We start from the raw sequence: 27,864 nt of genomic DNA, 5'->3' as shown, positions 1-27,864 counted from the left end.
AAGTATGTAACTAACAATCTAGATCCATACTTCGGGCCGGGAACCACCCAAACCAGGAGAGCGCGAAGAGAGCCATTAGCCATTACTACAGCCATTTTGGTTTCATCTGCTCTCGTGGCCGGGGTAAATCAAGTATTTTATTACTTTGGGGATGCGTCTGTTGCGCAATCAAACACCGATGTCGAGCGATTACAAGAGTTCAATAGATTAACTGCGACAGCGATAAGACAACATCAAACCGCTTTAGAAACTTTAGCTGATGAGGCCCAGAAGTTGAAAACTGACATTATGCAGTTGGAACAGATGCTTCCATTAACATCTTTCCATTCCGCAGACACAGTTTATAACACTCAGAAAATCAAAGAAACCATTATTCAACTTAAACAGGATAATAAACTCACCAAGGAATTCATCGAACGATTTCGATTAAAACTTCCTTGTAACTCCTCATGTCCTCTGGAGCCTATGACCGAGACCACCACGGAACTCTCTAAAGAAAATGATACCTACGTCCTCAAGTTGAGATTCATAGTCCCGCAAATTGAAGATAATTTGGTAATTCATGAGGCCGACCCTTTCAAACTACTCAAAGAAGTCGGAAACGAAACTTGTACCTTTGAATATACCGGTCCAAAATATTTAATATCCAATACAAAGTCCAAAGAGATTTGTGAGGCAACGGAAGAAGAACTCAAAGCGAAACTAATCATGTTCGTGAGTGGGACATTCTGTAAACAACCAAAGCCACAGACCTGGCAATTAACTAATTGTTTCGAGACATCTTTGAATAACTATAAATTGTCTAAGCCGCAAGTTAAGATAATAGATGAAAATCTATATGTTTACTGTTATGGGTATAACCTCAGTCTATTCAATCATGTTCGGGATTGTCCAAATGCTGTCCTGAAATTGTCTAAAGATATGTCTTTCTCAATTGGCGATTACAATTACAGCGCTGAAAACTACATTATCACTAGTTCAAAGGTGATAGATGGATGGTCCAACCAAATCAATTGGCGAATAATGGCCGATCCTGTCAAATTAATAACCCTCAACACAACAACAATCAGGCTTTTAGAAAAACTTACTGACTCACAAACACTTGCTGTGAAACAAGAAAAAACTTGGCTTGAAAAACTCAAAGACGAATTAAGCAATTTACTAATTGGTGTTATAGCCTTTTGTGTCGTCATTTTGTTAATTTTCAAATTATTTTCGATGCTGTGTCACATGATTGGACGACCAGTTGTCTCAGTAGCATTAGTTCCTAATAACAATAATAATAATCCACCTCCATATGTACCTAATCCTATGGCTATTAGTACATTATACTAATTTTAGTAATACTTATTGATTTTATCATTAGGACTTTTGTCTTTCTTATTCTCTTTATACATCTAGAATTTCCATAATGAATTACGAAGAGTGGGTACCAGTCCAGATCATCGGCGATCCACTTGAAGCTCTAATCTCCTCTCAATATTATGATGACGAGATCCAGATAATTCAACCTGAACCTCAAATCCCATCTTACCTTATACCTGAACCCATTGTAAACCCTTTTAAGCTAACCTCCTACCTATTTTTAGACACCAATGTAATCAGAGATTATGAGTGCATCATTTGTCAAAACTTAGCTGAAAACCCATGTGTACATAAGCAAAATACTAGTTGTAAAGTTATGTTTTGTAGCTCTTGCCTTGCAGATTACCAGAGTCGAAATAACTTCGAGTGCCCCGCAAGATGTGGCTTACCCTTCGACCGCAGCCATCTGCGACATACCGGCCCTGTTTCAATGAATAAATTTCGCACGTTACTAGTTCAATGCCCAGATAAGGAATGTAATCAAATCATGACGGTAAGACGGTACAAGGTCCACGTCCAAAGAAGACATCGAACAACTTGGATTTGACCAGTGGACTGGTCACCCTAACGTCGGGGAAGTGTTGGCAACCAAATATTGTCAACATCTAAAATTAGGATGAGGATGCTAATTTGGGATGAAGAAGAGGATGACGAAGATGATGAGGATGAAGATAATGATGATGATAATAATGAGAAAAATGTATTTTAAGTAGTAGGCTCAGGGATCTCATCCCAACCACATAAGAAAAATAAAGTATATTTACAAAGTGAAACCCAAAGGTTATTCTAAGGTTAAATAACCTTACACATATGAAAAATATTAAACTCAGGAAAAGAGTCATATACTGGACAAGTAAAAACTGGTGTGAAGTGCGGATCGATTCGATCCAAATTAAGCCAATGGTCAGTAAATTTGGATTAAAACATGCACTACATCACTTAATAACAAATTATGAATTGGAAGAATTTAATTCACAAGCTAATCGATACCTCAAATGGATACACGAAAGAAATGATATCAAGAAGGTGCCGTACTGGCTGATGAACCTAATAACTCGATGGTACATCAGGAAGCGCACAGGGGCTCAGCTTGACGAAAAACTGGATGAAATACTGAACAATGAAGTTACAACCAGTCATATGAATTCAGAAAGAATCTTGTTATCAATAGTGAAAGAACTGGACTGCTGATCAGCTAAAACTATGCTCAATCAGAACACCAACGCCACCAATCAGAATGCAAAATTGCTTAAATAGCTCAGAAAACTGGCTACGTGTTCACAACTCACTCAAACTCTCCACCAAACAACAAGCTCTAGCGAAACGCAAAGAGCAAGACGTTCACTCGTCAACCTGATCATTCCTGATCACCAGCAAGTCTTTTGACAAAACAATTATCATTTCTAGCCATCATATGGCTACACGTTACCATTAGTGATGCTCGATTGTGATTGAGGGGAGCCGTTTGAGTTGTAGCTTGTTGAGAAAAGAATCGAATTAGTTGTAGGAAAGACCAACAGGTGGCGACGAAAAACGTAAACAAAGAAAAAAATCTTTGTTTATGTTTTCATTTGAATCTCTTTGTGTTTTAATCTTTGGTCAATTGTTTTTCCAATTAAAAGGCCAAATTAATTAATTGTCTGTGTTGTTAATAAAACGAATTGTTTGATCAACTGTGAATTTATCAACTCTAAGGATGGAATTGGTTAGTTACAATCAACGATGAGTTTCTGTTGAAAGGTAATCACTTGACAACTTGAGATAAAAATGTAAACAATAACAACATCTGATCATCAGTTTGTTGTTCATTTTTTGATCAATTATCAAGGTTTTTCTTATCAAATGAGTGTAAATTAATTTCTTTTTTTAATTATCTGTTATTTGCATTGATTTTTAAATTCTATTAATATCCAGAGTATGACCTATGTAATTAGGTAAGTTAAATGTAGAAATAAATAGAAAACAATTGATTCTTTTGGTGGAGATGAAGAAAAATATTCATTAAGCCTAAGCCATTTTTTAGTAATTTTGTTGTTTTTTGTTTTTTTTATTTTCTCCAAATTAGTTTTTCAATCTAATGGATTTCCAGTGATTCAAATGGACTGATTTAGATTGCAACAAAAAGACTATAAACTATAAGTTAATTTTATCATCTGTTTTGTGTTTTGTGTTTTAAGTTAATTTGTGATAAACGAAGGACAAAGTGATTGGTGATTAATTAATTGCCAACAATCAACCATCAAAATGGAAGCCACTCTTCGGGCTTTTTTAAACATTTTCCCTGAGAAAATGAAAAAACGGACAATCTGGTATCTTTTTGATAGATACTTGGGACACTTTTTAAGAGAGAAATTAACTCTCGATCAACTATCTATTGATTTGATTGATGGAAAAGGATGTATCAATGAGATCGATTTAGATGTTGACTCATTGAATGAAGAATTATCATTTTTACCTGTTAAATTTGTCGACGGTTGTTTCATTGAAGAGATATCAGTTTATGTTCCTTGGTCATCTCTGTTGACTGAATCGTGTTCACTTCAAATCAAAGGAGCAACAGTGATCTGTCAACTTGACCATGAACTTGACGGAAGGAACCAAATGGAGTCCGATTATTTAACTCGGTCTATCATGAGCAGTTCGATGCAATTGGCTGAGGAAATTGTGCAAACTAATCAAGAAGAAGATAAATTCGAGGGACTGGAAATATTCGCTCAGTTGATAGACTCAGTTCTCCGTCGAGTGGAACTGATTGCCATTGATACTCGTTTTATCCTGCGAAGTAAAAGGAAACAACCACGAAATGCATCGACCATTAAGATGAACAAAGGAAGTGACGACTATTGTGATTTGGAGATTCGAGTGGCTCATTTAAGGTGTCGAGAGAATGTTAAAGAAGAGGAGGAAGACGATGAGAAAGAGAAAGAAAATGTCAACATGGCTCCGAAAAGGATTCGAAAGAAACTGGACATTACCGATATCGAAATCTTATTGGATGGAGACACGATATGTACACTTAAAGATACTCATGTGATGGAAGTGAATGTAAAAGACTCTGCGTGCGCCATCCAAGTGCATTTGGCTTCCATTTTAACGGGAATTTTAAAAAAGAATCAAATAAATGAGCTTATCAACATCGCGAGTCCCAAAGAATCTGGTCAAGAATATGAAAGTTTCCATAGACAAGGAGAGAAGGCGATGACCGCCCTGGACTATGCTCGAATAGAACAACAATTACGAATGGATTCTGCTCGATTCCATTTGGGTTCGTCTCGGAACAACCTGTTGGGTGGATTCGCAGGCGAATCTTGTAGTGCCTGGACAAGTGGTGGGGAAACTTTCGAGTCGTGTCAGACCACAGCTTTCATGCCAATAGACTATTCGAATAGTCGTCGAAATTGTGAGACAAAAGACACAAAGAGTTTTAATTGTGCAATCAAATTACCAGGAATCGCCGTTTGTTTGGTTGGATCAAACTACTCGGGCGAATGTAAAGAAATTAATCCGAAAGTGATGAGTTTGCATGAAATTAACTGTTCCCTCGATGAAATGATTACTTGTTACCATTTAAGGTTAATCACTGTTCCAATTCATATTAATCTTGATTCTTCTGGTTGGAAGATAAATTCTGGTGACATTTGGATCGGTGAACGGAACCAAAGAGGTTTGTGTCCACTAATTTGGACAGAACCCCGGACACTGGTCAGTAGTGGACCAGAAAATGTCCATCAACAATTTGGACTGCCCATCAAATCTTCAAATGGTCAAGATCACAATCAAGATCTTAGTTTCTCTTGTATAATAACAAATGAAAAGATTGAAATTGGTACGAAACATTTAACCAATTTGATTGTTGATCCAACGCTTTTGGAAAGGATCGAGAGATATTTGCCTTGGATTTCCGATGGATCAGGATCATCGGATCGATTGTCGATTGGAATTGTGTGTCCAGAGATTCGAAGTAAATTGTTGATTCCTGTTGCTGATTTACGAGACGAAAGACCAAGAGAATCAGAGTTGCGTCCATTTTGGATTGAACTGGATGGAAATGATTTGGAAGTGATGATAAATGAAACAAGTACCGATGTGACACTTAGTAGGTTGGTTGTTTCCATTGGTGATAAATTATCGGGAAGTAAAGAGATCGGCCGAATGAGTAGCGAAGGGTCGGAAGCGATTCGTTTTAGTATCAAAAAAGGTGCCGATACCTCGAGATTTGTCGAGTCGCGAAATGTCCAAGATCTTCTCGAAGCGGCCAACATGACCGAGTCTATTTTTATATGTACAAAAGCACAAGCGACACCCGAAACTCCGTTTCAAGTGAAGACAAAGATTGTTCGAAGTGAGAAAAAAGCAGATGCCAAGACCTTTGTTCCCAATAATCTGAACAATTCACGAGGTTATTTCGAAACATGTAAATCGTTCACCCAACTGCAGGTGGAATTGTCCGCCGACAATGTGACCATGTACTTTGAGTAAAGAGCAAATCGATCTGCTTTATAATGCACTGGAAATGATCTCGCTCTTTGGACTCCAAACAGCGACATCTCGATCCGATCTGGAGGACGAGAATGTCCACCAAGCACCAAATACTTTCCTTGTGGAACTGGAATGAGCGACTCAATCGAATCCGAGTCTTCATTCCACTCGATCGGTGGCTCTTCGTCCAATCAACACCTTCACAATTTAGTCACTTGTTTACTTCGCTGTGATACTCTTAGAGTGACCATTGGTGACCATTTGATAAACAGTTGTAATGTTTTCATCGGGTTGACCTTTGGTCTAGAAGATGACACTTGCAATGTGATCTCGATCCATGGACTGGGTGTTTGTTGGTCCTACAATGGGAGAAAGTGATTGACAGCAATCACCTTTGTCAGAAAGCGAGTTCACTGGACTTGACATTCGAGATCGACAAGAAAAATGTGCCAGTGTCCAAGTCAATAACCGTTGCCATCAAATTGTCGGAAGCGATTTTGTTCAAAACTTGGCCAGAGATTTTCGTCGATTTCTGGAACTTGGTGAATGTCACCAATGAGGAGGTTCTCGGTTACACTCCACCCAAGATTCAGACTGAACTTCACACAAGTATAGTGAACGGAGCGATCGCCTATGGAAGTGACAATGTCCCTGCTCCACCTCGACCAGTTTTAATCACTTTCGACGGGATCACAGTGACGGCGATGGTGGTTGAAGATACAAGTGACACTTTGCTGAGATTCATCATTGAAGAAGCTGCTTTTTACTTTAAGAAAAATAGTTTATCATCTCAGTGCCTAAGTAATTACGTTTGCATAATCGACTCTGGATTGATCGACATGAGCCTTAAATTGTGTGAGGCGAATAGGATTGTGTTCAAAGCGATGAACAACATGATAAATGTGAGAAGTTGTTCCGATTCATTGGCAGCACTTTGTCAATTGATCAACAATTTAATTAATCAAACAAATGAGACGAAAGGTGAAGATGATCCTCCAAGTTACTCGAAAGCCATTGGAATGAGAAAAGGATCGAATTGCGAATTGATGAAAGAAGTCATTTCGAAAGAAGCTAAAAGATTGTCTCTGAATTGTCCAGGGAAAGAAGGAGAAAAGACAGAAAAAGGAGAGAGAAATAAAAAGAAAGAAGGAAATAAGAAGAGAAAAGGACGAACAAAAGAAGAAAAGGAAAAGGAAAAGGACAAAGAAAAAGAAATCGACAGAGAAAAAGTCGAAAAAGGTTGGAACAAACAAAAAGAACGAATCATGGCAACGATTGAAAATCCTGGACCAAGTACAAGTTCGGCAACTGGACTGAAAAAAGGAGAAATGACAGATTCTGGTTTCTGGTTATTAGGTGACGACGATATCGGCGCTGGAATCAAAGCGACCGATGATCCGATCGTTAGAATCTTGAATCATGAACCAATCACAATCATGGAAGGATTTTTCACCCCAGGCAAACAAAAAGAACCCTCAGAACTTTTGAAATCTTTGGTCGCTCGATATTTCCTCGAGGAAATGACCTTGTGTATCAGTGTGTTTGGTGGTCGAGACTTTGAAGATGACCAAGGAGGAAACGACGGAGGGGAAGATGAAAATCCGGTGGACGAGAAAGAGAAGGAAAAGAAAAGGAAAAGAAGAAAAAGAGAGTAAATGTCGATTATGATGCTCGAAATCGAAGTGAGAACAAAGTGAGATTCGTCAATGATCCTGAGAACGAAGATCCAATCCAAGTTTGGGAGAGTATAAATTTAGAAAAGGGATCGGATTTGATGGAAGCGACTTCATCTCGACCTGTGGTGGGTTTTTCTCATTGTAGAAAAACAAACGGCGGTCGATTGAGGAAAGACGATGTTTGTGTCCAGTTGCAATTGACCAAAGTTCGACTTCTTTTCGACAAATTCAACGATTCATGTAATGTTTCATGGAGATGGTCATTGAATGTGAAGAAGGTCGAGATTCGTGACTGTTTGTCTGTGTCCAATATAAACAAGATGCTCTATGAGTACATTTCGGAAGATATTCCTCGTCGAAATGAGTCGAGCATGATCTCCATTAGAGCTAAAACATTCCGTAATCCAGTAGATTCTCACGAAGAATGTGATCTGAGAGTCACATTGAAACCACTTCGAGTGAACATTGACCAAGATACAATAATGTTCCTATTTGAGTACTTCTCATCTCTTAAAAATCTGTTGGATTCTCAAACTGTCCCGATCACTCCGACGTCTTCTGGCTCCAATACTCCGTCGCCTGTTTTTCCAATAAGCGAAAGAGACTTTAATGTTGACACTAATGTTCAAACGAACGACAATGAAATGAACGGACTAAACTCTGAAGATCCACTTGACTCGAAACCCTCATCTCTATTTGTAAAGTCTTTCGAATTCACATCAACTGTTTTAATTCGTCTCGATTATCATGGGAAAAGAATCGACTTTGATCAAGTGAGTGATTAGTTATCAGTAGTTAGAAATTAGAAATTAGCAAAATTGAATGTAATCTAATCTGTTTTATTCATCCTAATCCAGGGGACGATTCAAGGTCTTCTCATGGGTCTTGGACATTTGAATCATTCTGAACTTCACCTGAAAAAACTTCACCAAAAACGTGGAATCCTTGGTGTTGATCGAGTTGTTCAATTCGCTTTGACCGAATGGTTTGAGGACATTAAAAGGAATCAAATTCCACGAATAATTGGATCAATTGGACCATTGAACAGCGTTAGACAATTATGTAAGAATCGATCACATGGAATCAATTGAGTGAAAATTAATCTTTGCTTTTTTCTTTTCTTTGTATCAATAATCAAGTCCAAGGAGTAATTGATCTGTTTTGGATTCCCGTTGATCAATATCGACGTGATAGACGCATTTTCCGTGGTATTCAACGAGGTGCAACTTCGTTCTCATCATCAACAGCAACTGCGATGCTCGATCTTGCCAACAGGTAATGGAATCGATTTGATTGATTGAAGAAAATGAACAAATTAATCTAATTTGATGTAATCTGTTTTTCTCTTAGACTTGTTCATGTGATCCAAGGAACTGCTCAATTCGCTCACGATGTTGTACTGACTCACAATCGATCTCCACAACACAACATTCGAGGATCAGTGCCAACATCTCAACCTCGAGATCTTCGGGAAGGGGTCGCTTCCGCTTACACCGTGATGAGGGAAGGACTCAATGAGACTTATCGTAATGTCGCAAATGTTGGTGCTCAATCCTATGGAGTGACCGAAACCGTTGGCGTTTTCATCGGCACTTTACCTTCAAACATTTTGCATCCGATAATCAAAGCAACTGAGGCAACATCGAATGTAATTGTTGGAATGAGAAATCAATTAACTCCCGAAGCGAGACAAGATGATCAATACAAATGGAAGACACGAATCAACAATCAACAATTATAATCATGATAATTTCTCAACTAGTTTAATGGTAAAGATGAAATAATATTTCACATTCTCAACAATTAACTCACCCAATCAATGAAAACTCATCATCGCCAAAAAAAAGGAACAAAAAATTGGAAAAAATTTGACTAAAAATCAAAGTTGTAAAAAAATAAATCGACAATTAATTGTCACTTTATATTGACTAAAATAATCGTAAATGAAATCAAAAGTTTTTGATATTTTAATAACTAACAATAAACATCGTAAATAATTTTCATTCATCAAAATCCAAAATTGTTTCTTTGATTGTCAACAATTCGAACGGACAATTTATAAATTAGACTTCGAAAAAAATATCGATCATAACATTTCATCAACATATTGATAATTGAACTTCGATCTTATTGATTGGAGCCGAGGAAACGAACTCGATCAGATCGATTGGCTCAGGTCACTTTGAGCTGTTTAAATTTCGTCAAATTATCGTTAATCATCATCTCGATTTATTAATTATTTGAAATTAGAAAAGTAAATTTTATTGGTTGATCAAACTGATTACACTTTGAATAATTAAACTAATCATTTGGGTTTAATTGTAAAAGGAAAACTTTGATTTCTAATCTTTGGATTTAATTTACAATCAGTTAATTTTATGGTTATTTTTTATTACAATTAGCAAATAATTTAATAACTCTTTAGAAATTAATGTCTTCTTAATTGTTTGCAGTTAATTTTGATTAAGAAGCAAATTAGCTTAATCATAAAAAAGGATTATCTTAATTGAATCTTATCTTTATGACTTGAAATCTAAAATCTGAAATAAATTGTTTACTACAAAAAGTAATTAAATTTAATTAACGTTGGGTCAAATTAAATTACAATCAGTGTCCGTAATTAAAATGAGCAATTAATTATCATTGAAATGGATCAAATTGAACTTGAAAAATTGATTAAAATTGTTAATTGTGACTTAGGACTTTGCAACAATCAGAAAATAATCAATTAGAAAGTCAAATAAATGATAAGATAATTTTAACAATAATCAATTAGTTTGATAACAATTAATAATATTTGATTAGATGCTAAATTGATTTTGGAGTGGTAATTAATTAATCATCTAAATGGTTAACAATTTAACTAATTGGTGCAAATATATTAAAAAAACATTAAAAAAGTTAATTTGATCAACACCAATACTTTATTAATTAATAATAATCTTTATGTTTAGTTAATTAACTGGAATTGTAATCTTGATCATCAGCAGTACTATTAATATAATTACAATTAAGCTAATCAAGTACAATCAATGATCCAGATTGAACAATTAAACAGTGAAAATTGTTAATTGTTATTAATATATGTTATCAGTAATCATTATGAATTGAAGATCCTTGATAAATAGTTGATTAGTTAATTGTTAGGATATTTTATCATCATTCACTGATTACAACAATTAACTAATCAGGCAACATCAACAAACCATTGAAAACATTTTTAGGTTTTTGTTGGATGCAAACAATTAATTAATTTTGATTAAAGTTAAATTTAATTTCCTGTCTCCCAGTTAATTGTGAATTATTGCTTGTCCGTTGATTAAGAAAATTGAATTAACAATTAATTGTAACCAAAGCAAAAACCAGAGTGACCTTTGCTTTCAATTAAAGTTAATCATCATCTCTGGTTAATTGTCATAAGTATCACCACAATTATTATTATATATTTCCAAGTTGAACAATTAAAACCACCCACGAGATGATTAATTAATCAAGTTAATCAATGGAAAAGGCAAAAGTCAATTAAGTTGATTGAATTTTATTTGATTACATTTTTCACCTTAAATCAAATATTTACCCGAACAGCAATTAAAAGTTAATCAACTTACAATCAAAATTAATTTGGGTAAAATTCAATCTCTCCAAAATTAAAACTAATTGTTAAGATTATGATCAATGTTGAGCTATAATAATTAACTACATTAACATTAAGGTTAAGTATTGACAGAAATAGTTAATCACAATTAGTTAATCCTGTTCAATTTGAGAGTTAATTTCACTTTTTCTCAAATTGATTCTAATTGTTAACTAGTCTTGTTAATTACTATTTATTGTTACCTTATGATATTTTTTGATTATCATCAACATTGTCAATCTAATTAATCACAATTAACTTAATTATCTTTCCTCATGATCGTTAATTTAGTTTTTTTTTTATTTGATTAACTATCAATTCAGTTACAATAGTGAACTTTGATCACAATCAAGATTTGGTGATTTTTTGATTGTCTTTAACAATATCATGTTTAAACTATTGTTAATTATAATAATTGTAATCAAATTAATTGGCAGCAATTAAAATAAAAACTTTTCTATCGTTAATTGTTTAATCGTTTCAAATTGACAACATTCAAAATCAGATTAACTACTGAAAACCGATCAAATCAAAAACAACACTAATTAATTGATTAAACTTTTTTTTCAATTGTTGATAAATAATTGATTAACTAATTGGTTCCAATCAATTAATCAATTGTCAATAATGATTGAAATGTTTGCTCAAATGTAACTATTGCTTAATTTTATCATTATTACAATGAAAGCAGCAAAAAAGAAACAATTATAATTACTCAATTCAGAAATTAATTAGATAGTCAAGTTAATCGAGTTAAACAACAATCAAATTTAATCAAATTGTTTCTAAATTGTTGCCAATCGATTAGTTGAACGATTCAAAGTTTTCATTTTCTTCCAGAAATTAAGTTACATTGTAACTATGGTTATCTCGGAATAGTTAATTAAACCGATTATTATCCTTGAAGAATAATTGTTAATTGTAGTAATTGTGATTGATGAGAAATTAGTTAATTCGAATTGATCAAAACTGCATTTTTTTTTGTTCGAAAAAAGTTGTCAGGTTGTTTTCGATCCCAATAGATGGCAGAAGTTACTCAGAAATTGTTGAGTTCGATTCTTTTTTTCTGTTTTCTTTCATGAGAACAATTTAGTTTTAAGTTGATCCTTGAGAGTGTTACTTGTTGTTAACTTTCATCTTCCTCTCCATCTTTATTATACAATAAATATACATGTTGACATGTCTTTACCATCGTCTGGAGAGACGAAATATCAGAATTTAAGTTCATTACCAGGACCCCAATCACATTCTTATTATCATCTTCATCATCCACCAAGTGGACATCATCAACCCTCACCCACCTTGATACAACAATTACCACCGATTCAACCTCAAGTTCATCATAATCCCTCACCGGCAGTGCATCAACAACACTCAGTGCCGACTGGACATCATCCCAATTCAGTGCTGCCTCATCACCATGCTGTCCCTCCATCAGTGCCACCTCATCTTCAAACTATCTCTCCATCAGTGCCACCACCTCCTCCTCCACATCATGCTGTCCCTTCACCTCCGTTGTCATCTCAACAACAACAACACAATACGGGTCATCCCCACGTAACACCTCATGGTATTTATCACCCTGGACATACACCATGGTCACATAATGTTTATCCAACGACACCTCACCCTGTCCCTGGGCCATCACCTCTCATGTCCCAACAACAAGCCCAACAACCTCCTCAACAACAGTTACAGTTAACTCCTCAGTCGCCCTTATCGGCATCTGCTCAATCACCTGTACCTACACCTTTGATGTCCCAACAGCAACAGCAACAACAACAACAACAACAACAACAAGTCCAACAACCTCCTCAACAACAGTTACAACTTACACCTCAATCGCCATTATCGGCACCCGCTCAATCACCTGTACCTACACCTTTGATGTCTCAAGCACAATTAACATCTCAGCAGTTACAACTTACACCACAATCACCGTTATCGGCATCTGCTCAATCACCACTCGGAATGTCCAATGGAGAAAAAGTGACCAAAAAGAAACGCAAAAGGTGCGGTGATTGTCCAGGATGTTTAAAAAAGGATAATTGTGGTGATTGTGGACCATGTAAAAGTGTTAGAAGTCATCAAATTTGTAAAATGAGAAAATGTGACCAATTAAAAACAAAGAAAGAAAAAAGTAGAGAATCAAATAGTGTTTTACATCAAATGACCAATAATCGTTTAAACTCTTTAAGCCAAAATCGCCAGAGTAAATCAAATTCTGGTAATAGTGGACCTAATAATCGATCTGCAGTCAGTGTAGTTGGTGTTCAACAATCAAATCAACCAACTTATCCTTCACAACAACTACAACAACAACAACCGCCACAACCACAGTCACAGTTACAACAACCTCAGCAACAACCACCACCACAACCCCAACAACAACAACAACAACAACAACCTCAAATTCAACAACAGGATCATCAAACAGTAAAAAGTAGATTAAGTTCAGTTCTACATAATCGTCAAAGTAAAAGTTGTTCGAATAGTGGATCAAATAATCGGTCTGCCGGTAGTGGATTAGCTGTTCAACCGTCAGTCCAGCCAAGTTATCCCTCTCAACAACAACCTCAATTACAGCAAACACAACAACAACCACAGATTCAACAACAGCCTCCACCTCCACCACCACCACAACAACAACAAACATTACAGCATCCACACTCTCAACAACAACCTCAACCACTACCACAACAACAGCAGCAGCAACAACAATCACAACAATCACAACAACCACCGCAACAACAACAACAACAACCTCAAATTCAGCAGCAACAACAACAATTATCAGTGTCCATGAGTTTTGTTGCAACAAATTATGTGAGCCCAATCAATCACCAAGGACCAAATAATAATAATTCATATATGGACCAAGGTAACAGCGCTGGCGCTTTACCTGATCGTGTTCAACCAACACCACCTACAACAACAACGAACTCTGATAATACTCCACCTTCCTATGTCCATATGACATGGACAACATCCGATGCTCAACAACAACAACAACAGCAACAACAACAACAACAACAACATCAACGTAACGGTTATGTTGTTGGTGGTGATGATTTAAGTATAAGTGATGACATTTCATCAACCGCCTTCGGTGGTCTTTTAATGGACCTAAATTCATATGAATCTCAATCAGTTCAACATTATTTAAGTTCACCCACAAATCATACTGGCCTACCACCTATGTCAACTCTACTTCTTCCCGGTTGGTTTAATAATGATCATAATATGATGATGAAACAAAACAATCCTTATGGAACCGATATAATACCTAATAATCATCATCATCACCATCACCACATCATGGAAACAGATCATCGTCATCATCAGGACTTAAATTGTGAATCATTGGATTGCGGTGACGAAGAGAAAGGTGAACGTGAGTACTCTCGCAGTCCATCTACCTTGATATCGTTAACAACTGCATCCCTTACACATTGATAAATGAGAAACAAATTTTTCTATATAAATATATAAATATATTATATCTGCCACCTTAATGATGATTTCATCATCTACCTGTGAACACACACACGTAAACACACACACAAACACCACATCAAAATTTTTCACCATTCATGCTGATGATGGTGGATGAATGCGGATGATGATCTTCCGGATTTATGCAACAAACAAACAAAGTGTCTGCACCATCCCAAAGCTCTTCCCCTTCTCTCCTCTCTCTCTCTCTCTCTCTCTTAATCTTAATCTTTATCTCCTTTCTTTCGCTTTCGAAAGAATCAACAAATCAATTTTCTTACTAGTAAATATTAAAGTCTTTTTATCATGACATGTCAAAGGTTAAATGACAAAATAAATATCAATATTATAAAAAAGTTTAAAACAATTGAAATGCATCTTTATTTTTCATTTGCAATCATCAAAGTTTGTTTGCAAGATCATCACCTTTGAGAGAAACGAAATCATCTCCATCTAATTGTTATGCTTTCGGATAAACAGTTGAAACGGTTAAACCACAATTTGTATTGTCCTTGACCTGAATTGACCTTCACCCTGAAAAAAATGGATCGTTACTCTGCCAACCATTAAAAATATCCATTTATGTATATTAAATACGTTTAATTGTGTTGACATTGACACAATTAAATGATTATCTTTGAAAAGGTAAACACAAATTGTGACTACTGTTGAAGGATGAATAAGGTTCACGTCCATCGCCCCTCACCGAGTCAAGAGGGTTTCCCTCATTCCTTTTGCTTCTTCTTCCTACTTCCCTGTTTTTTCATCTTCTCTTCCCTCACCTACTTTCTCTCTCTCTCTCTCTCTCTCTCTCTCTCTCTCTCTCTCTCTCTTAATCTTAATCTTTATCTCCTTTCTTTCGCTTTCGAAAGAATCAACAAATCAATTTTCTTACTAGTAAATATTAAAGTCTTTTTATCATGACATGTCAAAGGTTAAATGACAAAATAAATATCAATATTATAAAAAAGTTTAAAACAATTGAAATGCATCTTTATTTTTCATTTGCAATCATCAAAGTTTGTTTGCAAGATCATCACCTTTGAGAGAAACGAAATCATCTCCATCTAATTGTTATGCTTTCGGATAAACAGTTGAAACGGTTAAACCACAATTTGTATTGTCCTTGACCTGAATTGACCTTCACCCTGAAAAAAATGGATCGTTATTCTGTCAACCATTAAAAATATCCATTTATGTATATTAAATACGTTTAATTGTGTTGACATTGACACAATTAAATGATTATCTTTGAAAAGGTAAACACAAATTGTGACTACTGTTGAAGGATGAATAAGGTTCACGTCCATCGCCCCTCACCGAGTCAAGAGGGTTTCCCTCATTCCTTTTGCTTCTTCTTCCTACTTCCCTGTTTTTTCATCTTCTCTTCCCTCACCTACTTTCTCTCTCTCTCTCTCTAAGTTCCCTCATCTTCTTCCTTCTCATCATTTTTTCTTCTCTCTATTCACTTGTCTCACATTCTCCCCTTACCTTCTCCTCTCTCTCTTCTCCATTCACTCTCCTCTTCTCCTCCTTCTCTGGACCGCAAAAGAAAAAAAAACTTTCACCAACTTTACTCATCCTTTTACTCTACTTTCTTTTTCTCACATTCTACTCACACTTTTTTTCTATGAATGAAAAAAAAACTACTACTACACTAACTTACTCTTCTATAACCAATGAATGAATGAATGAATGAATCAAGTGAGTGAGTAAAAATATGGTCAACTTGTTGTTACTCCTCTTCATCATTTTCCTTTCATCATTATCATCATTTTCTTTCTTATCCTTGCTCTTTCTCTCTCTCCTTAAGACAGACGCAAGGAGAGTTTACACCAGACAAGACAGGGAAATACTCTTTCATCATCTCTCTCTTCCTACCTTATCTCTTTTCTCTCTCTCTCTTCCCTTTTCTTTTCTTTTTCTTCTCTTTTTTCCTTCTTTTCATGATGATGATAAACATGAGCATAGCAAAGGGATTTCCTCAGTTTCTTTTTCTTTTTTCATTGCTCATCATCATAACCATGATCAAGGTATTTTCTGTCCTTGATTTTTACACTTACCTCTTTTTCCCTCTTCCATCATCATCATCATCTCCTCCTTCCATTCAAAGGAGGGACTTTTGTTTACTTTTTTTCCTTTGCTCTCATTACACTTTCAATGTTACAATTACACTAATATATCAACATACGAATATGATATTATTGCAGGTGAACTATTGGACTACCTGGAAAGAGAAAGAAAACTTTTCAATGAGAAATTTACGCTTAATCAGTAATCTATATACTTTCTCACATGAAGTGATGATGAGGATGAAAAGTAGATCAAATGAAAAGGACAAAGACTTTTCTCTATGAGTATTTACCGTTGGAAGAAAAAAAGAAGAGAAAAAAGTTTGAGAAAATTTAAATTTACCTGGAAAACGCTTTTGTCCTCAAATTGTTTGACCTACACTCGAATAATAAATAACGATGAGAGAGAGAGAGAAAGAAGATAAGGATGAAAAAGAAAGAAGATAAAATGAATAATGATAATATTGGAAAAAGATGAAGTGAGAAAATGAAAAGAATACAAGTTAGAAAAGAAGAAGAAAAGATTAAAATTGCAATTCGAAAATCGCAATTTAAGAATAAGATTAAATTCGATAATCCTTTTAATCGTGTTTCCTGTGTTTTTCCATCATGTTGATTATCTTGATTGTATTAGTTAAGCAAATTGTTACCAATTGAATCTAATTCTCTGTTCACATTTTGATAAATTGATAAATTGTATTAAAATCGATTGGTGTATTTATTAACTTGAAACTAATTAAAGTTTGAATCAATTGTGTTTATTAGGCTTTTGATCCGTTGGTCAACAAACTCAATCAATTTAAATCACGCAATTAACAATCTGAGCAATTCAATTTTCTACCTTGTTTACCAAGGTCATTTAACGAATGCTATTGCACTCGGAAAAGTTTTCAACCTTCTTCAAGGGCGAATGTCCTTATATTATCATCTTCATCTTCATCTTCATCTTCATTATATTGTTTTGATGATGATGATGATTAAAGCAAATTCAATTACGCTGCATCATTCAATCAAATAATAACAATTTACAATCAGTGATCAATTTATCAATTTTGATCATTGTTGTTAAAAGTTAGTCAGGTGAATATTAAATTGAATCAAATATTATCAATGATGATGAATAATTGGATACTGATGATGAGGATCATGTTAAAGTTTACAACTGAATAAGGATGATAAAAGGATGAGGATGAGGACGAGGATCGATAATGATTCTAAATGATGAAAAATCGAGAGGAAAAGTTTTTGGTTACTTTCACTTTGATACACATTAGATGTTAGTTTTTTTTGGATGAGAAGATGAAGTAGAAAAAAGAAAGACAGAGAAGATGATAAAATAGACAGAGATGATGGAAAGTGGGAGGATGGAGGATGAGGATGAAAAAAGACAGAGAAAAAGACACTGATTTTCTTGGCTCTTTCTCTCTTTCTCACTGATCATCATTACTCATTAATAACATTTTATTATTAATTTTTTATTATCAACCTTGGTTTTAGTTGGAATATAAATTACAATGATCAAGGTGAATTTATTAATGATGATTAAATCTAGAAAGAGAGAGAGATGAAAATTAAATTTGATTTGATTAAATTACTATATTATCATTACTCTGTAACCATGTAACCAAATTGTTGTTTGGTTGATTGTTGTTCAGTGTTCAACAATTAATTACTTTTCTCAATCTCGATCCTTTAATGTGATTTTTTGGCTGAGAAATATTTTAATTTCTGTTGATTGTTGTTGATTAACAAAGTTTTGTTTTTCCACTTGATTATTGTCAATATTAAACATACACAACAATTTGTGAGATTGTAAAAAAATTAAACACCCGCCGGGTAAAATTGATTAACTCAGGGTAATTGACATTTACCAATGTAATCATAATAATAATGATAATCATTAATGATAATAATGAAATTAATTATTAATCATATTCAAAGTTAATCTCAATCCAGATCTTATGTATTTACCCTGAGGCCATTTTAGGTGATAATTAATTGAATCTAAATGATGATGAAAAGCTTGTCATTTGAGAAAAGAGGATGATAATATTTTCCTCATCCTCATCATCAACTTGATCATCATCCTGATTGTGATTATCATTGAATGTTAATCATGACAATTAAAAAGTTTGCTTGTTATCCTAATAAATAATTTGCTCCCAAATGTTTGATAATTTATTTGCTTTGTTGTTTATGTTTTCCCTTAATTTTGCTGACAATTTAACTAATTGTTCAATTGATTATTATTATTTTGCTTCTCTTAATCAACTTAATTTACTCTTACTGCATATACTATGCATGTTAATTGCATCTAATTGTTATTAACAGTATAATAATTATCTTTTTTTTTTACCAACAGCAAGTAAATGATGTTAATCATTAATGATGATGATCAAAGACTCTGATGTTTTTTAATTTAATGTCAATGCATTTACAATTAAAGGTTTGCATGAAAAGTAATTATTACAATTAAATGCTCACTAATGATAATGATGATAATCATAATTGACTGTTTCACAATTAACCATAAACAAGGTAAAAAATACATCAACTTTAAATTGTAATTGAAAACAATCAAACTCCAATACTAATCATGATTATATATTTTTTTTCATTTCTCATTTTTTTTTCTTACTTTTTGGTGATTTTTTTTTTCAATCATGATTAACAATTTATGTTTTAATCATAATGATTATTACAATTATTCAACTATATATATGATTTTTGAATGTTAATTTTAATTATAATGATGTTTAATAATGTTAATTGTTGAAATAACAATTGATTGATCATTTAGCACCGGTTTATAGTCATTTAGGTTACGGATCAAGTCTTAAGGAGATTGCAATTAATTTATCACAAAGGTAAGCCCGTTAACTGTATATAATTAGTGAATTGCAATTAACTGATTGTATATATATTAGTTGATTAATGGTTGATGCAATTTTAATCTTATTGATTCAGATTAATGATTTTAGGATAATTTATTTTTAATGTTATCCCGTTAAATGAACCTTATTAAAATTAAAATGCACAATTTAATTGTTATTGTTGTTTAATTTATTGTTTAATTTGCTTTTTTTCTTATGCACAATTAGATCTGGATTAAGTTTAGAATCAATTAGATTTGAAAGGTTAATTAAATGTCCACGTGAAGGTCAATCTCGTGAGGGATGTCCGATTGCAAAGATGATTATAGTCCGACGATCATCAGCTGAACAATTGTGTGTCTTGGTTCGTGAAAGGTTAGGCCATTTATGTCCAGGTCGATTTATAATTGTTGCTCTGATTGTTTGGGAAGGTGTCGACTCTTCCTGGTCATCTCGTCTTTACGACACTGTTGTCCATAAACTGACCAACTATGGTAACCCAACGGAACGGAAGTGTAACCTGAACAAGAACCGGAACTGTGCTTGTCAAGGCCTGGATTCAACTCGATCGGGAGCTTGTTATTCATTTGGTTGCTCTTATTCAATGTACACCCATGGATGTAAATTTGGCCGAAGCCGTGACAATGAGATCAGAAGATTCAAATTAACTAATCAATCTGAGGTAAGAGCTTAATTGTTCACTGATACTAATTATAATCTAACTAACTGATCACACCTTAATCCAATTAACCTAAATACCAAAATGATAAGGTTGCAATTACATTCAACTTGATTTCATTTTTTTTTCCTTTACAATTAACAAACAATCAAGAAGATGAAAACTTGTTCTTAAACTAATTAAAGGCTATTATTATTACTACTCTTGTTATTACTGACCAATTGGACGATTGACCAGTTTTATCAATTGATAATTAATCATATAACTGGATTTCCGGTTACAATTTAAATTGATTATTATGATTAACACAGAAAAAGTTATTGCACTTGAATATCGAGTTCTAATTTTGGTCAGTTCACTTTTTCTCAGGCCGGTCAAACAAGTTATCATCTTAACAACTTGATCTTCATCTTCATCCTCATTTTCATCTTCATCTTCATCATAATCTTTGTATTCACCGGAAGTTTGTTATGAAACAAGATTAACTTTGATTGATTTAATTGAAGAGCGAGAAAAAACAAAAGCGGAAATTGAACTTAGATGTTATTATTATCCTCTGATTATTGTAATTTATTATGATGATTGGAACCACAATTTACTGATTGTGAGACTAATTACTTGATTTTATAATCAGAAACTATCACAGATGAAGCAAAACGTTAATTGTTTCAGGTTTTGATGAACAAAACAAAAGTCTATCATCAGAATTATATTTATCATTATTTGGATGATTATCTATTATTATTATCATTTTATATCGTCCATTATTATTAGGATGATGATGATGATAGAGAGAGATGATTATGATGATAAAATTTGTTGCTCTTGTGAAAATTGAAGCCCAAAAATATGATCATCATCCTAGATGATTAGATGAACAAGCCCAATTGTTAAGGCCAATTGTAGAGTCGCCAGCAAATTGCAGGTAAACAATCAACTTGAATATATTGTTGATTACCTGGTAAATCATTGGCGTGACTAAATCTATAGTTAAGAGATGATGATGATGATAAAGATGATTATCAATTGCAATTGGTAAATTATCATCATCATCGAGTAGAAATACTAACAATGGATCATCGACATTTCCGCCATCTTGAAAATCAACACAAATCAACAATTGAATATTAATGTTAATCCAATGTGATTGTTGTTGTTTTTAGTTTTCATTTGTACCGGAAATATGAGAGTAACTTCATCATCAACGCTGATGATGATCAATCAATCAATCAATCATTATTTTCATTCATTTTACAAATGATAAAAACTAAAGTAATTAAATATTTATGATTGAAATTAATCATTTTTGGTACTTTTATAACCTTTACAAGAATCGTAAAGGTCAAAAACAATGAGAGTCTCATAAAAGCAAATGGACCTTTGAAAAGTGACCTTTACCAGCCAATCGGACAATTAGACTTGGTTACCTGTTGCTATTTGTTGATTATCGTTAATTATGATTAGGAGCAATTTCAAAGTAAGAAAAAGTTTCTACAACTTAATCATTATCAATGATTTTAAGGCGATTGACTTTTATTACATGTAATTAACATTGTTGCCTATCAGGTCGGAACAATTACTTTTTTTTTTCTTGATTACTCTTAACTTTCATGCTTAATCATTTACCTGAGCAATATAGTAATCAACTTAATCATTATTATAATCATTTATACATCATAAAGTAAATAGTTAAAGGAAATTGATATAAATATATCAACAATCAAGTCTATGGGAATTTGTATTCAGATTATGTTGATTGTTGAGATAATTTTTTCCTATTTATTTTCATAACTTGCTGGAAAACAATTTAAATAATACAGATAATTAACAATCAATAATTATACAGAAAAAGATGCATATTGATGGGAGGACAGTTAATATAATTTCATGGTCAAAATATGATTAACTAAATTAATTGTATATCTATTTCATATTCACAACCAATAGAGTAACAATTTAATGTTCATTAATAATAATTGCATTAACTTATATATTTTTTATCATAACAATCAGTTTATTATTGTTGATTGTTTGTTTACTTGATCACAAAACTCAATCAATATTACCAATAACAATTATATTGTTAATAGTAACCGATGTTAATTGTTTGATTGTATTACTTTTTTGTATGTTACCTGTTGTTTATTTCCAGGTAACTATACCTGATTTCCCATAGACTTCAATATGATTAACATAATTTACCTTTGTAAATATAAATTGTTTGTTAAATTGTTGGCTGATTGTTTGTTAGCAAGAAAAAAACAAACTAAAATAGTTAAATCATTTTCATCATCATATGTTGATTGGTAACAATTTATGAAAACCAAAGGTAAATATTAAAGTTTATTATGATTATGATTATGATTATGATTATTACATTGCACGATTGTGAAACCTTGATTGTTGTTTATATTATTATTAGTAGTATGAAAGGTTATATCTAATTTTAATTCTTAATTTTAATTCAGTTAATATGTTGTTAAGCTAAATCACGAACATTGGAAAAAAAAAATTTTCTTTCGATTTTTTTTTCTCTTGATTTTTCTTTCACTTCGATTGATTAGTTAATCAACTATTAACATCTCAAACCATTAAACCATTTTGGAAAATCAAATCATTATCGTAATCATGATAATGGCAATGGTAATAATTAAAGTTAATTGTTTTTGATTGTTCTTTGTTAAATTATAATTTTTTCTTCTTCCATTCAAAATGATTAGGTTGATGATTACTTTTAATTGTTATTGTTATGTTCAAGACCTTAACGAATTAACAATTTACCTTGTTGATGTAATTTTCTGTAATTAACTTGATTTACTTTTATGTTAACCATTTAATCATAGTAATCAACGTATCATATTAATTCTAATGTAATTTTAATTATGACAATTTTTTACTTTTTTCCACTTTGATTAATTACTAATGACTTTTGAATTTCGCTCCTTTTTATGTTCTCCCCTTTGATTACTTTTTCCCCTCTTTACCCTTTTGTTTATATTTTTTGTTTAATTGTCTTTTCATTTTCATCTTAATTTAATTGTCTTATTGTTTTCATTCATTTGTTGACAATTTCTTGTCATTAATTCCGATTGTCACTAATTACGGAATCTTTTGAGTATCTTTCCAGTTATACTTTAACGATGTTGATTGACTCTCGTTTTTTTTATACGATTTTAGGTCAATCAATTTATGATTAGGATGAATCATTGTTTTTGCTTTATTAATGTCGCTGATTAGTTGATTGTCATAATTGTCGTGATTATTTCACTGTTAACCTGAAATCGAAAGCTAATATTCTCTCTCTCAATCCTCTTTCCATGATGATTGTTACGCTTTGTCAACCGTGTGACGGTCATAATCAGTTAACAATCATTTTTTTCTATTGCCTCTTATATGCTAAATTTTTGCTCTTCTTGTGCTCTAAGTGATACAACTCGTTGTTTAAGGTGTAATAATCTGTTTTGATTGCTACTACTGATCTACCTTTTTAAATGGTTTCACTTTTTACTCTAAATTTTGTTTCTTAATCAACGTGTAGCTTTTTTTTAATTTTCTCACGATCAACACGGTTGATATGTCAACATTCACAACAGAGATTGAAAGATCTGTTATATGGTTAATAATATAGCCTTGAATTCAGCTGATTACGATTAATTAAGACAAACCTGGTGACAAGTTCAGGGTTAACTAGTTAATTTGTTCAATTTTCTTGATTACAATCACGGGATTGTTGATGAAGAGAAAGAGAAAGAGAAAAAGGAAGAGAGTAAGTAAAAGTTTCTAGTAGGAAAAAGGCCAAACCAAAAGGAGGAGCTGAAAAGAATTGGAGAATTACTTGAATTGGATTGGATTACCATTAAAGTTGAATGAACACAATAATCATCATATGATCGAGATAATGAAATTATATCGCCTTGGACTGGACACTCAATCTAGAAGAGAAAAGAAGGAAAAAGTTGACCAATTATAATGTAAACACAAGATGGAAAACACCAACAAAAAACAACAACAAGCAAATTTCGTGTTAAATGGTTGTCAATATGGTTGGATAAACAAGTTATCCGATGGTTAACAAGATGAGGAAGATGTAATTCAAAGCAATTGCACCTCAACCAACAATCAAGACAAAGGAGGAGATTAAAGTTAGAGCCTGAAAATCACTAGGAAACAAAATGATGAATCAACTTACAGTTTAGTTAATTTTTTTTATCGTTTGCTGGTTGATTAGTTGAAGAGAAACAAAGAAACAGTGAAAATGAAAAGGAAAAGGAATCAAGAAAATGTTAACCATGGCAGAGAAGAAGAAGAAGAAAAAACCATCATCATCATCATGATTAAAGAAATCAAGAGGAAAATAAATTGGACTGATTGCTGATGTTTCTTTTGCTGTTGATGCTGTTTTATTGTCAGTGTTTTCCATTGGAAGAGACAAGGTTTACAATGGAAGATGAATTGGAAGAAAACCAGAAGAAGATGAAGATGATTAAAATGAGAGAATTGTTTTTTCTCTGCATCTCTTTGTCTTCATCATCATGGCGATCGTTTTGTTTCATCATTTTAATCTGAATTCTCAATAATTGGTGGTTACCTCATATCGAAAGGGTAATCAGTTAACTAATCAAGTACAATACACTTTTCATGGGTTATCCTCGGCTCAATGAACCAATTATCAAACTGATTGGTCGGTTAATTTTTCTGTTAATTTGGTTCATCTACTTGCTGATTGAATGGCAAACGCGCTGATTCTTAACAATTTAAACACTTAAACTTACAATTTTCATGATTCTCATCATCACTCAAGCTGAATACAAATGATTCTTGCAAATCTATTCTAAATTGTCATTCCTTTAAATTATCATCATCATCAGCAACAGTAACAATCAAAGCTAATTTTTTCTCATCTCTTGAATAGTTACTTTGCTTGATCATCATTATTATCATTATCATTATCAGCATCATCTTAATTACGATAACAATTAAGTTAAATTGTGATTCCTTTAATTTTTTGAGTCACAATTTTATCATCATTCCTCTTGTCATTATCATCATCATCATCGCCATCGTTAAATTGTAGAGTAAAATTTTCAATTAACCAACTCGAAGTATAAACAAACTAATACATTAGTATAAAAAAAAAGTTAACTAAAAATGAAGCAAACTTTCAACTCTAATTGTTAAACAATTTCTACCAATTAACTTCAATCAATGATGATGATGATCAAAGTGAAAGACAAGAAAACAACAACACATCAATTCATATAAAAGTCAAACTTTTACATGAATTGACCGTTCATTCAAATGTCCAATTGTCTAAATTACAATAAATGATTAAATTTAACCTCAATCATCCCAAAGGCCGAAATATTATCATCATCAACGAACAGCAAAAGAAAGGAAAACAATCAACAATCATCTCAATACACATTTGGAGCTTGTTATTTCCGTTTTATGGTCATTACAAGTAACCTTTTTGAATTGACCATTTCCGTTTATGATGATAGGTCGTCTTCATCTTCTCTTCCTCTGTAAATTGTTAAAGAGAGAAGAAAGAGAGAGAGAGAGAGGAATAGAAAGTAAAAGGCGATGATGAGTCTCGAAAGATAAAAATAATGTCGGAAAACTGGTTAACCTTGAATCGACCTTGTCCTTGTGCTTCGACTTGATTACTCTAAACTCTAAGTAGTTGTTACCTTTCAAGGTTTATTAAGATCTTTTATCTTCATCTTTTTTTCTTCTCCCTCTTCAGTTTCTCTTTCATCCTCATCTTTATTTTCCCTTAATCATCATCAATATTATCATTAAGATTACTATTGATTCCTTTGAGGATTTACTTTCTTTCTTAATCATCTTCATTTGATTTACATCAAATTGATTGTTTCTCCTTCCAATCATTCACCATCACAAGCAACATCCAAACCAGAAAATGATTTAATTTGTTTTAACCATGTTTCCAATAAATTCTGTGACCTGACAATTAGTGCAAGATCAACAAACTTTTACGAAAAAAAGGATTAGAATATAAAAAAGGATGTTTAATCTTACCAGAAAACAATCAGGATTAAGCTCATCAATCAACAAGGAAAAAAAAAGTTTATTTGAATTATAATTTTCCATCCAATAAACAAGATTCATCTACTTTTTTGCTAATCTCAATCAACGGACAACAACAACAATTTACTGATTATTAGCAGTATTTTGCAATGATAAGAAAGCGAAAATTGTTACATTAATCATTCAAATGCAATATCTCATTAATCCTGAGAAATATAAACAAAACTAAATCATAATAATCATAATCCTTAATCCTTAATCTGTTAAGTAAAGATGTTCATCTTTACTTAACGTAAAATCCTGAGTCAACAATTGGAAATACACATAACAAGAGGTAGATGGAAAACTTTTTCACAATTAAGTTTAATCGTTGATTTAAATTGTTACCTTTTCGTTTTTTTTTCAACGTAAATTTAAACAAATGAACAATTTAAATTGTTGACAATCAGTTAATCAGATGGTCTGATGAGTTTAGCTTAAGTTCAATGGCTTTTGTATTACTATGATACTTTTTATTTCCATGGGATTTTATTTCCCGTTTACAATGAAAATTGTTTACTGATTGTTGATTATTGTATTTTAATCATAATTGTGTTGATATTTGGTTGATTTTTTGTTGTTAAATTGATTTTCAGTGTTGATTGTTGTTTATTTTTGTCCTTTTTTGTGTTCATCATTAGATAACAATCAACTTTGAATGTTCATTTAAAATTGTGACTATTGATTAACTTAAATTGTTTTTCAAGTGATTTGATTTTCACTGAAAACTTTGATTGTTGAAAATAATTTCAATTCAATTTAATGTTAATTGTTACTGTACCGTTAATTGTTAATCAATTGATTGTGTGCTTATATTGTTTTGATTGTCATGTTGTTGTTGATTTATTATTATTCTGAGAAGATGATTATATTGTTAATTGTTGTTGGTCATTGATGGTTGGTTAGTTAATATTATTGTGTTAATTGTTACCTGATGAATTTGTTATCATCAATTAATGAAATGATGATAATTATTCATCATCATCATTTTGACAACTTTAATTGTTAATCAATTTTCATGTTGATCATCAGATTTGAGTAACTTTTTATTACCTTTTATATAATATTTGCATGACTATCAATGAAGATAATGATGATTATCATCTTAATCATCATAATCTTCATTCAAGTTTCATTCAACTGAATCTCTATCATCTTCCTTATCATCTCTTTCTTTTTTTCTTTCTTTTTACTCAGCGTTCATCGATCCATATTCACTCTTTACGATTTGTATTTTTTTCATGCTCTCAATGAATTCTGATGACATCCGATCATCATCATCATCATCATCATCTTCTCAGGGTACAAATTGTATCTCTTGATGATTCTAATCATCATTGTTCACATGAAACTTTGTCATCAATCAGTTTACCTTGATTACTTTGTTTACCCCATCAGATGATTGAAATTGACAGAAACAGAAACCATTTCGCTGATTATAATTATCATTAAATTACTAATCATTGATATATGAAAGTACATTTCAAATGAAATCAAGTTA

General features: G+C 32.6%; 3 protein-coding genes across 3 annotated transcripts in view; all 3 read left to right on the top strand.

The window, feature by feature from the left end:
* The first annotated feature begins 2,903 nt into the window (after positions 1-2,903).
* On the top strand, positions 2,904-9,533 carry LOC128396941 (autophagy-related protein 2 homolog A-like). Its single transcript, XM_053357593.1, is given in 10 exon segments — positions 2,904-3,105; positions 3,280-3,299; positions 3,431-5,840; positions 5,842-5,870; positions 5,873-6,208; positions 6,211-7,448; positions 7,487-8,293; positions 8,378-8,582; positions 8,660-8,795; positions 8,871-9,533. Coding segments are annotated over 8 exon segments (5,373 nt in total). The 5' UTR covers positions 2,904-3,105; positions 3,280-3,299; positions 3,431-3,609; the 3' UTR covers positions 9,262-9,533.
* Positions 9,534-12,241: 2,708 nt separating this feature from the next.
* On the top strand, positions 12,242-15,016 carry LOC128396910 (putative uncharacterized protein DDB_G0271606). The gene has a single exon (XM_053357560.1). It carries the CDS (start codon positions 12,334-12,336, stop codon positions 14,608-14,610), a length of 2,277 nt encoding a protein of 758 aa, XP_053213535.1. The 5' UTR covers positions 12,242-12,333; the 3' UTR covers positions 14,611-15,016.
* A 4,073-nt stretch (positions 15,017-19,089) lies between these two features.
* The window catches only part of LOC128396919 (methylcytosine dioxygenase TET2-like), a 55,264-nt gene continuing 46,489 nt past the window's right edge, over positions 19,090-27,864 (top strand). Inside the window, exons 1-3 of the mRNA XM_053357571.1 lie at positions 19,090-19,259; positions 19,522-19,588; positions 19,823-20,276. Of these exons, the coding sequence (XP_053213546.1) occupies positions 19,208-19,259; positions 19,522-19,588; positions 19,823-20,276 (573 nt within the window). The 5' untranslated portion in view covers positions 19,090-19,207. The remainder of the gene's footprint in view (positions 19,260-19,521; positions 19,589-19,822; positions 20,277-27,864) is intronic.

This window comes from Panonychus citri, unplaced genomic scaffold (genome assembly GCF_014898815.1).
Source record: "Panonychus citri isolate SS breed McGregor unplaced genomic scaffold, ASM1489881v1 Contig00028, whole genome shotgun sequence".
In the NCBI taxonomy this organism is placed as follows: Eukaryota; Metazoa; Arthropoda; class Arachnida; order Trombidiformes; family Tetranychidae; genus Panonychus; species Panonychus citri.
Note: the sequence above shows the minus strand (reverse complement) of the source record. Positions and strands in the feature narration are given on the sequence as shown.